At 36.8% G+C, this 15,325-nt stretch overlaps 2 protein-coding genes across 8 annotated transcripts in view; both read left to right on the top strand.

Annotated features, from left to right (window-relative positions):
* The first annotated feature begins 10 nt into the window (after positions 1-10).
* Positions 11-10,485, top strand: GlcAT-I (Glucuronyltransferase I). 2 transcript variants are annotated; one of them, XM_089851472.1, is made up of 5 exons: positions 11-63; positions 1,283-1,330; positions 2,902-3,372; positions 5,314-5,604; positions 8,557-10,485. In XM_089851472.1, exons 1-5 carry the CDS (start codon positions 61-63, stop codon positions 8,644-8,646), a joined length of 903 nt encoding a protein of 300 aa, XP_089707598.1. In that variant the 5' UTR covers positions 11-60; the 3' UTR covers positions 8,647-10,485. The 2 variants fall into 2 exon arrangements, with proteins under 2 accessions (XP_089707598.1, XP_089707597.1); XM_089851471.1 differs by lacking the exon at positions 11-63 and having other exon boundaries at positions 107-1,330.
* Positions 10,486-10,940: 455 nt separating this feature from the next.
* Positions 10,941-15,325, top strand: part of Pkc98E (Protein kinase C) — a 42,334-nt gene continuing 37,949 nt past the window's right edge. For 3 of the 6 annotated variants that reach the window (XM_089851466.1, XM_089851469.1, XM_089851465.1), the window contains exon 1: positions 10,943-11,655. In XM_089851466.1, the coding sequence (XP_089707592.1) occupies positions 11,290-11,655 (366 nt within the window). In that variant the 5' untranslated portion in view covers positions 10,943-11,289. Of the gene's footprint in view, positions 11,656-15,325 lie in introns of all 6 variants that reach the window. The other 3 variants (XM_089851467.1, XM_089851470.1, XM_089851468.1) reach the window with 2 other exon arrangements.

Genomic DNA, 15,325 nt, shown 5'->3' with positions numbered 1-15,325 from the left:
CACTGGTGATGGAGTGTCGTCTGCTAACCCAAAACTGTCAAAGTTAATTAAATTACTTAAATGGTTTGATTACGTTGCTTTGTTCCCGCATTATCATATATTTTTATTACTATTTATATTTTAAAATGTTTCGTAGTAAATTTTAAATTTATAGTTTTAATTTAGTCAGAAATTGTTCGCAAATCATAGTTTTTTGGAATTGAGATGCTAAGCCTCGGTCGCGTTTTAGACATAATCAGGGCCGGAAATAAGCACAGGACACTGGAGCTGGACATTCCCCAATAAAATTTTAAAATGTCCCATAATTTTGTTAAAAACTAAGGGGGTCACTGGCAGTCTGGGAAATAAGGATATTTTTTAAACTAGTCCTTGGGACCAGTGACCCCCGTAGGGTCCGAAGTAATAAACTGGTCTCCGGACTGGTCCCAGGCTTTGTTCTCTTATAGATTTGCAATTAATAAACTGGTCTCGAGGACCAGTAAGCCCCACTTTTTGAATTAAAAATCTAGTCCAAGCAATTAATAAACTGGTTTTGGACCAGAGGAAGTGTGCTATTTCCCAGACTGGTCACTGGACATTTTGACCAATAAATTTTCCGAAGTTTTGATAGCTTGACTATGAAGATGCGACACTATTTATGCATACACCAGTGGACAATGTCCAATAAATTTTCCAGTCAAATTGGACACATGTCCTATAACAAATTTTTCTTATTTCCAGCCCTGGACATAATTATTCAATAATTTAAACTAATTGTCGCGTTACCGATTTTACAATTAATCTATTTGAAGTTAAGGAAATAATTTTCGAGCACACGTTTGCGTTTCTCATTTTAGTTTACTATTAAATATTTTGAGCTTATTTACAGCACTGGCGATGGAGTGTCGTGTCGTCTGCTAACCTAAAATTTCTAAGCCTAACTGTCAAAATTAATTACTTAAATGGTTTAATTACGTTGCTTTCTTCCCGTATTATCATAATATTTTAATTACTAATTATAATTTAAAATGTTTGGTAGTCAATTTTAAATTTATAGTTTTAATTCAGTCGGAAATTATTCGCAAATCGTAGTTTTTTGGAATTTAGATGCTAAGCCTCGGTCGCAGCATGGGGTTAAATTGACAGTTTGGGGCTCGGAAAGTGCAACTGAAACTATAATATGATTAGAAAATACATCGGTATCATTTTATTTCGTAAATGGAAACAAAGATTCATTTGGATATTAGTGTCTGGTACGTTAATGTGGTTTATAATGCATTTGGGATTGCTCTTTAATTATCAGGATGCGCCGAAAGGCAGAGGAATCGGAGTGGCGTGCCGACAAAAAATGGTATGATTAATTTATGATAGTGTATGCCATTTTACTGCTCTGAGATCAGAAATATATTTTATTATTACCGTATTACGTCATAAAATGCGTTTCTAAGGGCCAAGATCTTTAAATAAATTCATATTGCAGTATATCCAAATGCAATAAGAGTAATGGCAGCCCTCTGCCTTTGACTGTATTAAGCTCTATGGGGAAATAACATGGGGTGCCATTAGTCTATTGAACGAAAATCCATGTTAGGACGCGTGCAGAGCAGTAAAACACTTTAACCATGGATAAAGAATGCGCGCCAGCTTGAAATTTATTTTCACGCTATAGGATAGGCAACTCCCTATCTCGAACGACAGCTTATTCTGTATATACTCTGTTACAACATTGGTTGTCAGCACGCGCAAACCTAGGTCTCTATGTAACGTAGCTATGTACGTGCTGACAAGAAACAATAAACTTCAGGATCTTCAGGATTTAAAATATCCGCGAGTTTTTTAAAAGCTCGAGTGAATGCACGGACCTCTACTCCTTAGCTTCAAATACATCATGTGAATTTGCCTACAGCCTACTACACGTATTTGAAACTAAGGCCTAGAGGTCCGTCCATGCAAGCTAAAAAACTCGCGGATATTTTAAATCCTGAAGATCCTGAAGTTTATTGTCTCTTGTCAGCACGCACAAAGCTAGGTTACATAGAGACCTAGCTTTGCGCGTGCTGACAACTGATGCTGTAACAGAGTATAGTATAGAGCTATCTCAGTTATGACGTCAGTGCCTAGGTAAAGCGTCGAGGGTTTAGCTTTGACAGTGGGTGGCCATGTTTGGTACTGCTTTGGTTCTATGGGCAAATAACATGGGTGACGTCACACTAAGCCTTCTGAGATAGCTTTATAGACGAATTCAAATATTACATGCAGGGAAACAAACTTCCAGGGGCACGCCTCTATAGTGGATAATTTCAATCATGTCAGGAGACACCGCTAGAGGCATGACCGAGTTGGCTAGCCTCTCAGATGCAGTGAGCTTGGGCTGCCTCTAGTGTTGTCTTGTGGCGACAGGGCAATTATCCAGTATGTAGGGGTGCCCCTTTAAGTTTGTTTCTCTGTAGGTAATATTCGTATTGGTCTATTGTTGCGCATTCCCGTGTTTCGGCACCTAAATTTAAGCCTTGGCAAACCTTTAAGTAGCGAGATCTCGCGCAAATTTTAGTCCCGGACTTGCGGCGCGTTATTGTTGCGCATTCCCGTGTTTCGGCACCTAAAATTTAAGCCTTGGCAAACCTCTAAGTAGCGAGATTTAGCGGAAATTTTAGTCCCGGACTTGCGGCGCGTTATTGTTGCGCATTCCCGTGTTTCGGCACCTAAATTTAAGCCTTGGCAAACCTATAAGTAGCGAGATCTAGCGGAAATTTTAGTCCCGGACTTGCGGCGCGTTATAAGGTTACAGAATAAGCTGTCGCCCGAGATAGGGAGTTGCCTATCCTATAGCGTGAAAACAAATTTCAAATTTCCGCACGCGCATTCTTTATCCATGCTTTAACACTATGGGAATTCCGTTGAAAACTTCCGTTAATTACGCAGAACACCGCTTTAGACAACATTAGACACGAGATACTGGAGACGCAATGGTGCTCTAAACCCTCGAGGGAAGCCGCGACTATTATCGGGGCTAATTTAGACATTCCCACTATCTTCCTTATAACCCCGACTTACGCCAGACCGGTGCAAAAAGCCGAATTGGTGCGTTTAAGCCACACCCTTAAACTAGTTCCTAACGTTCATTGGATCGTCGTGGAAGATGCCGAGGATAAAAGCGAATTAGTCGAGAAGATTTTGTTAAAATCTCGACTAAGTCATACGCATTTGCATATTTCAACACCGGCCGAGTTCAAAATGAGAATGCACGATCCCAGTTGGTTAAAACCCAAAGGTGTCTTGCAACGTAATCTGGGTATCACGTGGTTGAGAGAAAGTTACAGACCAGGGACGATACAAGGAGTCGTTTATTTCGCGGACGATGATAATACTTACGACCTTGATTTGTTCGAAGAGGTAACTATATCGTATTATTGTTTTTATCGTATTTGGTATCAGGGCCCACAAATTTATAGGATTTTTGAAGACTTTTGGCAAAAAATATAGGATTTTTGACGAATTTTGCCAAAAATATAGGATTTTTTGACGAATTTTGCCAAAATATAAGATTTTTGACGAATTTTTGAAGACTTGCCAAAAATATAGGATTTTTGACGAATTTTGCCAAAATATAGGATTTTTGACGAATTTTTGAAGACTTGCCAAAAATATAGGATTTTTGACGAATTTTGCCAAAAACATAGGATTTTTGACGAATTTTGTCAAACATACAGGATTTTATAGAATTTTTGAAGACTTGCCAAAAATATAGGATTTTTGACGAATTTTGCCAAAATATAGGATTTTTGACGAATTTTGCCAAAAATATAGGATTTTATAGGATTTTTGACGAATTTTGCCAAAAATATAGGATTTTATAGGATTTTTGACGAATTTTGCCAAAAATATAGTATTTTATAGGATTTGTGACGAATTTTGCCAAAATATAGGAATTTTGACGACGTGCCAAAAGTTTAGGATTTTTGACGACTTTTGCCAAAAGTGTAGGATTTTTGACGACTTTTGCCAAAAATATAGGATTTTTGACGAATTTTGCCAAAAATATAGAATTTTTGACGAATTTTGCCAAAAATATAGAATGTTTGACGACTTTTGCCAAAAATATAGGATTTTTGACGAATTTTGCCAAAATGTAGGATTTTTGACGAATTTTGCCAAAAATATAGGATTTTTGACGAATTTTGCCAAAAATATAGGATTTTTGACGAATTTGCCAAAAATATAGGATTTTTGACGACTTTTGCCAAAAAATTAGGATTTTTGACGAAATTGCCAAAAATATAGGATTTTTGACTAATTTTGGCAAAAAACATAGGATTTTTGACGACTTTTGCCAAAAATATAGGATTTTTGACGAATTTTGCCAAAATGTAGGATTTTTGACGAATTTTGCCAAAAATATAGGATTTTTGACGAATTTTGCCAAAAATATAGGATTTTTGACGAATTTTGCCAAAAATATAGGATTTTTGACGAATTTTCCAAAAATATAGGATTTTTGACGAATTTTGCCAAAAACATAGGATTTTTGACGAATTTTGTCAAACATACAGGATTTTATAGAATTTTTGAAGACTTGCCAAAAATATAGGATATTTGACGAATTTTGCCAAAATATAGGATTTTTGACGAATTTTGCCAAAAATATAGGATTTTTGACGAATTTTGCCAAAAATATAGGATTTTATAGGATTTTTGACGAATTTTGCCAAAAATATAGTATTTTATAGGATTTGTGACGAATTTTGCCAAAATATAGGAATTTTGACGACCTGCCAAAAGTTTAGGATTTTTGACGAATTTTGCCAAAATGTAGGATTTTTTGACGAATTTTGCCAAAAATATAGGATTTTTGACGAATTTTGCCAAAAATATAGGATTTTTGACGAATTTGCCAAAAATATAGGATTTTTGACGACTTTTGCCAAAAAATTAGGATTTTTGACGAAATTGCCAAAAATATAGGATTTTTGACGAATTTTGGCAAAAAACATAGGATTTTTGACGAATTTGCCAAAAATATAGGATTTTTGACGACTTTTGCCGAAAATTTAGGATTTTTGACGAATTTGCCAAAAAATAGGATTTTTGACGACTTTTGCCAAAAATTTAGGATTTTTGACGAATTTTGGCAAAAAACATAGGATTTTTGATGACTTGCCAAAATTATAGGATTTTTATAGGACAGTTTTAAAAATATAGGATTTTTGACGAATTATGCCAAATATATAGGATTTTGAGGAATTTTGCGAAAAATATAGGATTTTTATAGGGCAGTTTTAAAAATATATACGGGCCCTGTGATATAATTCTTCAATTACTTATTTCCATTTAAAGATGAGGTTTACGAAGAAAGTTTCCGTTTGGCCGGTTGGATTGGTCGGAGGTCTCTTGGTAGAGCGGCCCATAATCGAGGAGAGTAAAGTGGTCAGTTGGAATACCGCCTTTAAACCCGAAAGACCATTCCCGATTGACATGGCGGGTTTCGCCATCAACTTGTCCCTTTTATTACGGAATCCCAACGCTCATTTTACGTACAAAGTGCCCAGGGGCTTCCAAGAGAGTTATATCCTCAAACATCTGGTGACCATGGATGAATTGGAACCTAAAGCCAAAAACTGCACTAAAGTACGTATCCAGATGAGGAATGGCAGTTTGCGTAATGATTCCAGTCCGAGGGTTCGTTGGTTAAGTTAGGGATTCGGAATGAGGGGAAAGTTCAAGGATGAGTCAGAGCTGTGCTAATTAATTAGTTAGCTAATTTAATTTCTAATTAATTGGCAACATTTACTAATTGAAAATGGTAATTGTATTTTAATTACCTTAGTGCTAATTGAGAAGTAATTCTAATTAATTAGTATGAATCAGAAAGGCAATTATCTAATTAAAATTTAATTAGATTTAGGATTAACTAATTAGCCAATTGGATTTTCAATTAATCTTTCACGCCAATTTGTTGTAAAAAAATCGAGGAATTAACTCTTGATTCATCTATTTGAATATGAATAAGCCTTATTATATCAATGAGGAAACCTTAGTGCTACTCTAAATTTTTCAGCTCCTCAAATATGAAAGAATAGTACTAGTACTAGTAGAAAATTTCGTAGTTCGCAACTGTCCCATTTCGAAATTTCGATTGCAGTGCGCATGTATTTACTACCCAGGAGTCCGTTATAGGAACTGTGGGAAGAAAATGAAGAAATGAGACAAATTTTAACATGACGGAAGCCTCGAGGCTTGTCTCATTTTTCGAGAATAATTCATGGCTTCCGTACCCGTTTTTCAATGGCATTAACAACATTAAACTTTGCATTACCAAAGTACTAAATCCATGGGCACTTTTAAACTTTTATGTTTACTTATGGTTTCTTTTTTACCTTAATTAGAAAAAAGTCATTCTAATTAATTAGTTTGATAAATAAATGTCTAATTTCTAATTGAATTGAATTAGTTTCTATGTCTAATTGCTAATTGGCTAATTAATTAGTTCATAAATATTTCCCTAATTGCTAATTTGCTAATTAATTAGCTCATCAATATTTCCCTAATTGCTAATTTTAATTCAATTAGTTGTCAGCTAATTAGCACAGCTCTGGGATGAGTCAGGGGATTAAAGGGTAAAGTTTAGGGATAAGTCGGGGGATTAAAGGGTAAAGTTTAGGGATAAGTCAGGGAATTAAAGTTTAGGGAAACGTTCAGGGATTGAAGGGGAAAGTTTAGGGATAAGTCGGAGGATTAAAGGTTTAAAGCTTAGGGATAAGTCGGGGATTTGAACGGAAAGGTTTAGGGATAAGTCGGAGGAAAGCTTAGGGATAAGTCAGGGATTTGAAAGGAAAGGTTTAGGGATGTAGTCAGGGATTTGAAGGGGAAAGTTTAGGGATAAGACAGGTTTAAAGGGGAAAGTTTAGGGATAAGACAGGGATTTAAAGGGGAATGTTTAGGGATAAGACAGAGATTTAAAGGGGAAAGTTTAGGGATAAGACAGGGATTTAAAGGGGAATGTTTAGGGATAAGACAGGTTTAAAGGGGAAAGTTTAGGGATAAGACAGGGATTTAAAGGGGAATGTTTAGGGATAAGACAGATTTAAAGGGGAAAGTTTAGGGATAAGACAGGGATTTAAAGGGGAATGTTTAGGGATAAGACAGATTTAAAGGGGAAAGTTTAGGGATAAGACAGGGATTTAAAGGGGAATGTTTAGGGATAAGACAGGGATTTAAAGGGGAATGTTTAGGGATAAGACAGATTTAAAGGGGAAAGTTTAGGGATAAGACAGGGATTTAAAGGGGAATGTTTAGGGATAAGACAGGTTTAAAGGGGAATGTTTAGGGATAAGACAGAGATTTAAAGGGGAAAGTTTAGGGATAAGACAGGGATTTAAAGGGGAATGTTTAGGGATAAGACAGATTTAAAGGGGAAAGTTTAGGGATAAGACAGGGATTTAAAGGGGAATGTTTAGGGATAAGACAGGTTTAAAGGGGAAAGTTTAGGGATAAGACAGGGATTTAAAGGGGAATGTTTAGGGATAAGACAGATTTAAAGGGGAAAGTTTAGGGATAAGACAGGGATTTAAAGGGGAATGTTTAGGGATAAGACAGATTTAAAGGGGAAAGTTTAGGGATAAGACAGGGATTTAAAGGGGAATGTTTAGGGATAAGACAGGGATTTAAAGGGGAATGTTTAGGGATAAGACAGATTTAAAGGGGAAAGTTTAGGGATAAGACAGGGATTTAAAGGGGAATGTTTAGGGATAAGACAGGTTTAAAGGGGAATGTTTAGGGATAAGACAGAGATTTAAAGGGGAAAGTTTAGGGATAAGACAGGGATTTAAAGGGGAATGTTTAGGGATAAGACAGATTTAAAGGGGAAAGTTTAGGGATAAGACAGGGATTTAAAGGGGAATGTTTAGGGATAAGACAGGGATTTAAAGGGGAATGTTTAGGGATAAGACAGGGATTTAAAGGGGAATGTTTAGGGATAAGACAGAGATTTAAAGGGGAAAGTTTAGGGATAAGACAGGGATTTAAAGGGGAATGTTTAGGGATAAGACAGAGATTTAAAGGGGAAAGTTTAGGGATAAGACAGGTTTAAAGGGGAAAGTTTAGGGATAAGACAGGGATTTAAAGGGGAATGTTTAGGGATAAGACAGGGATTTAAAGGGGAATGTTTAGGGATAAGACAGGGATTTAAAGGGGAATGTTTAGGGATAAGACAGGGATTTAAAGGGGAATGTTTAGGGATAAGACAGAGATTTAAAGGGGAAAGTTTAGGGATAAGACAGGTTTAAAGGGGAAAGTTTAGGGATAAGACAGGGATTTAAAGGGGAAAGTTTAGGGATAAGACAGGGATTTAAAGGGGAAATTTAGGGATGATTCAGGGATATAAATATTTTGGTAAAATGTCAAATATCAGTCTGGGTTTTGTTTTGACCTATGAAACAAATTCTAAAAATGAGCTGGGTGTGACGTTCTCTTGTTAAAACCCAAAATTGTTGAGGGATTTTCAATCCGAAAATTTTGTGTACGAACTGTGGAGCACCATTGGCACCCATTAATAAATACCTGTTTTCCGATTCGTTAAAGGTGTTGGTGTGGCACACTCGCGCTGAACAACCCAAATTGAAACAAGAGAAAAAATTACAAATTCCTTCTGACGATGGAATGGAAGAATAAACTAGTCAATGAACGGGTTATTTCAGTTCAGTTCAGTTCTTTTCTACCCTACAAATTTTCTACTTAACACGACGAACTCAATCGAACTGAACTAAACATTTTTACTTCCTGAGTGTCGAGGAATACTTTTATATTCCCTTTAATGGCTTGATCTTTGTAATCATCAACTGAGGACCAATTAAAAGGGACTATTTTTGCAACCCCGAGTACAGTGAGCGCAGAGGAATACATCTAACATACGCCCCTTAACGCCATAAGGGAAGCAAAGACCCCATGGGTAGGGGGCGCCATTACAGATCCTAATTTATTGCAACCAGTGGTTTCTTTTTGACAAGTCAAGCCAACTCCACTAACCTTAAACTCTCTGCAGTTCAGTGCCATTTTGGTAGAAAGTGGGAGGAGCAATTTTAAGCCACACCCCTCTCCCTGCAGAGTTATATCAGTTGAACGGGGGGGGGGAAACGACGTCACAGTCGGGCCTGCCAGTTTTAACCCTCCCTCCCTCTGTGTGGGCCGCTGAAGAACTCTGTAGAGAGCTTTCAGTTGGAGGAGGAGCTGAGTCTCGTGACATAATTTACGCTGCCATATTGGTGGGTTTAAAGCAGGAATGAAGCAGAGACCACCCAATATGGCTGGCTACCAGAACAGCGGTAAGACTTGGGAGGGTGTGACGTACTAATATCCCTTCTCAAAGCTCTCTATTCTGCTACTAGGAACATTTTTGTGACGTCACACCCCCCTATCTCTTATCTCGGTTTTGGCGACCATATTGGAAGCCGTCATCTCAGACGATACAATTTCGACTACCAATATTGACGTCACGTATCCTGCAGCTTTCCCCTCACATTACCACTCCTATAAACGGAGCAGGTTTAAACCCACTGAAGAACTCTGTGCTATATTTCTAGCACAATAAGTTGCCTGGGCGGGGACTGACAAAACCCCGCCTCTAAAACTCTCCTCCCCGCCCCGGAATTGAAGGAGGAGCTAAGATATGATGTAGCACCTTTGAACTTTTGGTACCACTCACCCAAGGGCCAAGTGAAAGCTCTCTATAGATTATTATAAGATGTATGAATCCATGAGAAGATTATTTGAAATACATCAGAGGCACGTGACCGAGGAGAGGCGTGGTTCAAAGGAGCTTAGTTCGTTTTATTTCGAAAACTACCACTTCATGGAATTGGCGCTGCAATCACGCGAAAAACAAGGACTAGATGTCCAGTTCTACTCCATGAGGAGCCTTTGTATCTTGGTATCACGTGATGTCCGTGACGTATTTCAAATAATTTTTACCCACCCGCCGATGCCTTCTTTGCAATCCTTAACATTTACTCCCCCCCGCCCAGCCTACCGCTCTGTAAAGTTTGCCGCCATTTTGGTGGAAAGGGGGAGGAGCCAAATTAAACTACACCCCTCTGGCCTCTCTCTATAGATACTGGTGCTAAATGATGGCAGTGTCTTCCCCCCCCCGGGCCCGTGGGCAAGTTTAGGCGGGTATTACTTTCCAAGGCTTGTTATATGTCAGCATAGCCCACTCGATCACGCGCATCACGACGCGTCCGCGAGTGCCGATAGCTCGTGGTAATCCTTTACTTTTATGATTAATTTAATACTGTAAAATTTGCAATCTGTTCTTCCCAACCCCAGTGTCAATCATATTTCTAGGCAAACCATTTTAGCTGTACTTTTTGTACCTTTAACTTTGTAAGTAAGTTTATAACTTATGGTTGTAAACTTACGTTTGTATCAATATATACAATTGTGCCAATTTATTTTCATTTTAATAAAAAAGCGATTTTGTTTTTGTCAAATTACAATAAATTTGTTTTTCAAAAATATTAGCGTACTCATTTGGTGACGAGAGAAAAGGCAAATTTTCCCGTTTATCTATTCTATGCTACGATTAATATGTCCCGCCAATTCCCCACACCGACCCACCCAGCACCCACACCTATCCTAAACTGAACTGAGTTAGAGAGCAAGGACTCAATGGGAGACTGGGAGGTGGTGAAGTAGAGGATAAAACTAGGATATTCACGATACACCCTGGAGTGGTTTTTAATAAGTTTCTTTATTCATAAAATAAAACTTTCTTTTTTAATCTTGCATCAAATGTATCGTAAACCGTTAAGTTTATGCGTTGGTATTTTATTATAAATAAATAAATAGAATAGGAAAGTAAGTAGAATTGCGTTTAATAAATATTTGTTTCAATTTCCACTCCAGGGTGTAATCATTCTCCAATCCATTTGGGCGGGAGGATGAGTGGCGGGGAGTCTGCGCGGAAGTAGCCCAGTGGGGGGTTTTTTTTTGTTTTTTGTTTTCTTTTTTTTTGCGCGCGCTCGTCTCGGAGCAAGTCGGGAACTTGGGAAGGGTCGACGGTTGTCGCGCGCTGTCGGGCAAGCCGCTAAAGGAATCCATAGCGGAAGGAAAAATCGTTGTTGGTTATTCGCTTCGCGAGAATGGCGACCTGGAACTTGCGAGATGACCATAATCACGGTCACCATTCTCCTTTTCGCGGCGCCCCTTATCTACGCTGATATCGCGGCGGGTGCTTCTTTTATAATTTGCCGGCCGCCGAATCTTTCTTTAGCCTAAAGTTCGGGAAACGCGGGAAGTTAGGGAAAAACGGCGGGCAAAATGCCGACGACGTTTACGGGAACGGTGAAAGTGAAGATATGCGAGGCGATAAATCTTCGACCGACCGAATACGCGACGAGGCACGCTAATGTTGTCGGTAAACAGCAACAAATGCTCATAGACCCTTACGTTTCAATCGACGTTGACGAAATACACGTCGATCGCACGTCCACTAAACAAAAAACCTTCAAACCAGTCTGGAACGAACATTTTACCACCGAAGTAAACAACGCGACAAATTTAGGTCTAACGCTTTTTCACGACGCGGCTATTCCGCCCGACGACTTTATCGCCAATTGCACGGTCTCTTTCGACGAACTCGCTAATTCCGCCAAAGAATCTGGCGTAACCGAAAGCGATATTTGGGTAAGAATTAATAATCCTTAGGCCTAAAACCCTCCTTTTAAATCGGCCTACTGAAATTAAAAGTAGGCTAACCATACATAGGCTTAGGGCAACCCTAACTGTCTGCCTCTCTCTACGGTCGGGGATCTTCTTCGACCAACTTGTTTCCCTCGTTAGGCTTAGCTCGTCCGTGGATTGGTAGGCTAGGCTTATATGTGCCTTAATAGTTTGACCTAGCTGACAGACGAACAGGGTTGCCAAAAATTGGGAAATTTACCACGTTATAACCTTATTATTTTCATAAAATTTTGAAAAAAAAGGCCATTTCTTGTTCAAAACTGCAGTTTTTTGTGGGAAATATGGCTTTATTGTAACAATTTAAAACCTTTTTGATGGATTAAGGTGTCATAGGTTAGTTTCAGGTCAGGGTTAGGCTTAGGTTATGTACAGTGGGGTGTCTGTCAGGTGGTCGTTTTCCAGCCCTTTTTGTTGCATTAAGTTAGTCAAAATAAGTACACAAACAAATAAACCTACTCAGGAATATCTGAATGAAGTCAGGGAATTTGAAAATGAATGTCATTCAGCTTTTAGGCCTACTTGTCATTTTCAAATACTATATTCTGAATTTACTACAAATGAAAGTCAAAATTAAAATCTCCTGTATTCCCGATGCGTGTGCCAAGGCTTAACAGTAGGAAAATGCTTCAGAGCAGAAATTATCGAAACTTTTATACTCTGAAGCAGACGACGCATTATTTTGACCCAGATTTGTCAGGCGTTAAGCCTTGGCACACGGATTGGGAAATAGGTGGATTGATTGATCAGGGAAAACCGTCAAAATCAGGGAATTTTGAAAAGGGGATGAAATGGCAACCTAGCTACTGTTGTTATGACCCAATTCGGGAGATGATACAGGATTTAAAAATAGTCCAGAAATATCAGGGAATTTTAAAAATGGTGCAGAAATATCAGGGAATTTTAAAAATGGTGCAGAAATATAAGGGAATTTTAAAAATGGTGCAGAAATATCAGGGAATTTTAAAAATGGTGCAGAAATGTCAGGGAATCAAAATGGTCCAGAAATATCAGGGAATTTTAAAAATGGTGCAGAAATATCAGGGAATTTTAAAAATGGTGCAGAAATATAAGGGAATTTTAAAAATGGTGCAGAAATATCAGGGAATTTTAAAAATGGTGCAGAAATATCAGGGAATCAAAATGGTCCAGAAATATCAGGGAATTTTAAAAATAGTCCGGAAATATCAGGGAATTTTAAAAATAGTCCGGAAATATCAGGGAATTTTAAAAATAGTCCGGAAATATCAGGGAATTTTAAAAATAGTCCGGAAATATCAGGGAATTTTAAAAATAGTCCAGAAATATCAGGGAATTTTAAAAATGGTCCAGAAATATCAGGGAATTTTAAAAATGGTCCAGAAATATCAAGGGATTTTAAAAATGGTCCAGAAATATCAGGGAATTTTAAAAATGGTCCAGAAATATCAGGGAATTTTAAAAAAAGTCCGGAAATATCAGGGAATTTTAAAAATAGTCCAGAAATATCAGGGAATTTTAAAAATGGTCCAGAAATATCAGGGAATTTTAAAAATGGTCCAGAAATATCAAGGGATTTTAAAAATGGTCCAGAAATATCAGGGAATTTTAAAAATGGTCCAGAAATATCAGGGAATTTTAAAAATGGTCCGGAAATATCAGGGAATTTTAAAAATAGTCCAGAAATATCAGGGAATTTTAAAAATAGTCCAGAAATATCAGGGAATTTTAAAAATAGTCCAGAAATATCAGGGAATTTTAAAAATGGTCCATAAATATCAGGGAATTTTAAAAATGGTGCAGAAATATCAGGGAATTTTAAAAATGGTGCAGAAATATAAGGGAATTTTAAAAATGGTGCAGAAATATCAGGGAATTTTAAAAATGGTGCAGAAATATCAGGGAATCAAAATGGTCCAGAAATATCAGGGAATTTTAAAAATGGTCCGGAAATATCAGGGAATTTTAAAAATAGTCCAGAAATATCAGGGAATTTTAAAAATAGTCCAGAAATATCAGGGAATTTTAAAAATAGTCCAGAAATATCAGGAAATTTTAAAAATGGTCCATAAATATCAGGGAATTTTAAAAATGGTCCAGAAATATCAGGGAATTTTAAAAATGGTCCAGAAATATCAGGGAATTTTAAAAATGGTCCGGAAATATCAGGGAATTTTAAAAATGGTCCAGAAATATCAGGGAATTTTAAAAACGGTCCGGAAATATCAGGGAATTTTAAAAACGGTCCGGAAATATCAGGGAATTTTAAAAATAGTCCAGATATATCAGGGGAATTTAAAAATGGTCCGGAAATATCAGGGAATTTTAAAAATGGTCCGGAAATATCAGGGAATTTTAAAAATAGTCCGGAAATATCAGGGAATTTTAAAAATAGTCCGGAAATATCAGGGAATTTTAAAAATGGTCCGGAAATATCAGGGAATTTTAAAAATGGTCCGGAAATATCAGGGAATTTTAAAAATAGTCCGGAAATATCAGGGAATTTTAAAAATAGTCCGGAAATATCAGGGAATTTTAAAAATAGTCCGGAAATATCAGGGAATTTTAAAAATAGTCCGGAAATATCAGGGAATTTTAAAAATAGTCCGGAAATATCAGGGAATTTTAAAAATAGTCCAGAAATATCAGGGAATTTTAAAAATGGTCCGGAAATATCAGGGAATTTAAAAATGGTCCGGAAATATGAGGGAATTTTAAAAATGGTCCAGAAATATCAGGGAATTTTAAAAACGGTCCGGAAATATCAGGGAATTTTAAAAATAGTCCAGATATATCAGGGGAATTTAAAAATGGTCCGGAAATAGCAGGGAATTTAAAAATGGTCCGGAAATATCAGGGAATTTAAAAATGGTCCGGAAATATCAGGGAATTTAAAAATGGTCCGGAAATGTCAGGGAATTTTAAAAATGGTCCAGAAATATCAGGGAATTTTAAAAACGGTCCGGAAATATCAGGGAATTTTAAAAATAGTCCAGATATATCAGGGAATTTAAAAATGGTCCGGAAATATCAGGGAATTTAAAAATGGTCCGGATATATCAGGGAATTTAAAAATAGTCCGGAAATATCAGGGAATTTAAAAATGGTCCGGAAATATCAGGGAATTTAAAAATAGTCCGGAAATATCAGGGTCGGGGAAAAAATTACATAAATAATCACGAAATCCAAATTTGAGTTTGGGAACTTTATTAAGGTTGAATGTTATAGTGTTGCACATTAGGAAAAAAATATTGTAAAATAGTTTTCAGGAGAGTTTGTTAATAATATTAATATACTATTATCATTTTTGCCATCGAAATCATTTTTCCATAGAATTTTAAATTATCAGGGAAAATTTAACTACTCAAATAATTAGGGAAACCTGGGAAAATCACAGAAATTGGGTTTGGGAACAGAATTTAATGAAAATAATATGCTGTTATCTTTGACAACTTAATTACAACCTAAAATTTTAAAATATTAGGGAATATCAAATTAGGGAATTACAGAAAACCACATTAAAAAGTCAGCAAGGAAATAGAATCTGAAAATTATTTATTCTACAACCACGCATCATTTAAAAAAAAAATTTGTAAATTTGATAGGTATTGGTGAGCAGTCAATTTCTGTTGGGGAT

The sequence above is a fragment of the Phalangium opilio genome, unplaced genomic scaffold, assembly GCF_054372755.1.
Source record: "Phalangium opilio isolate 3A_F unplaced genomic scaffold, DU_Popi_V2 ptg000105l_1, whole genome shotgun sequence".
NCBI lineage: Eukaryota > Metazoa > Arthropoda > Arachnida > Opiliones > Phalangiidae > Phalangium > Phalangium opilio.
The sequence above is the reverse complement of the archived record's forward strand: the minus strand, read 5'-3'. Positions and strand labels throughout refer to the sequence as shown.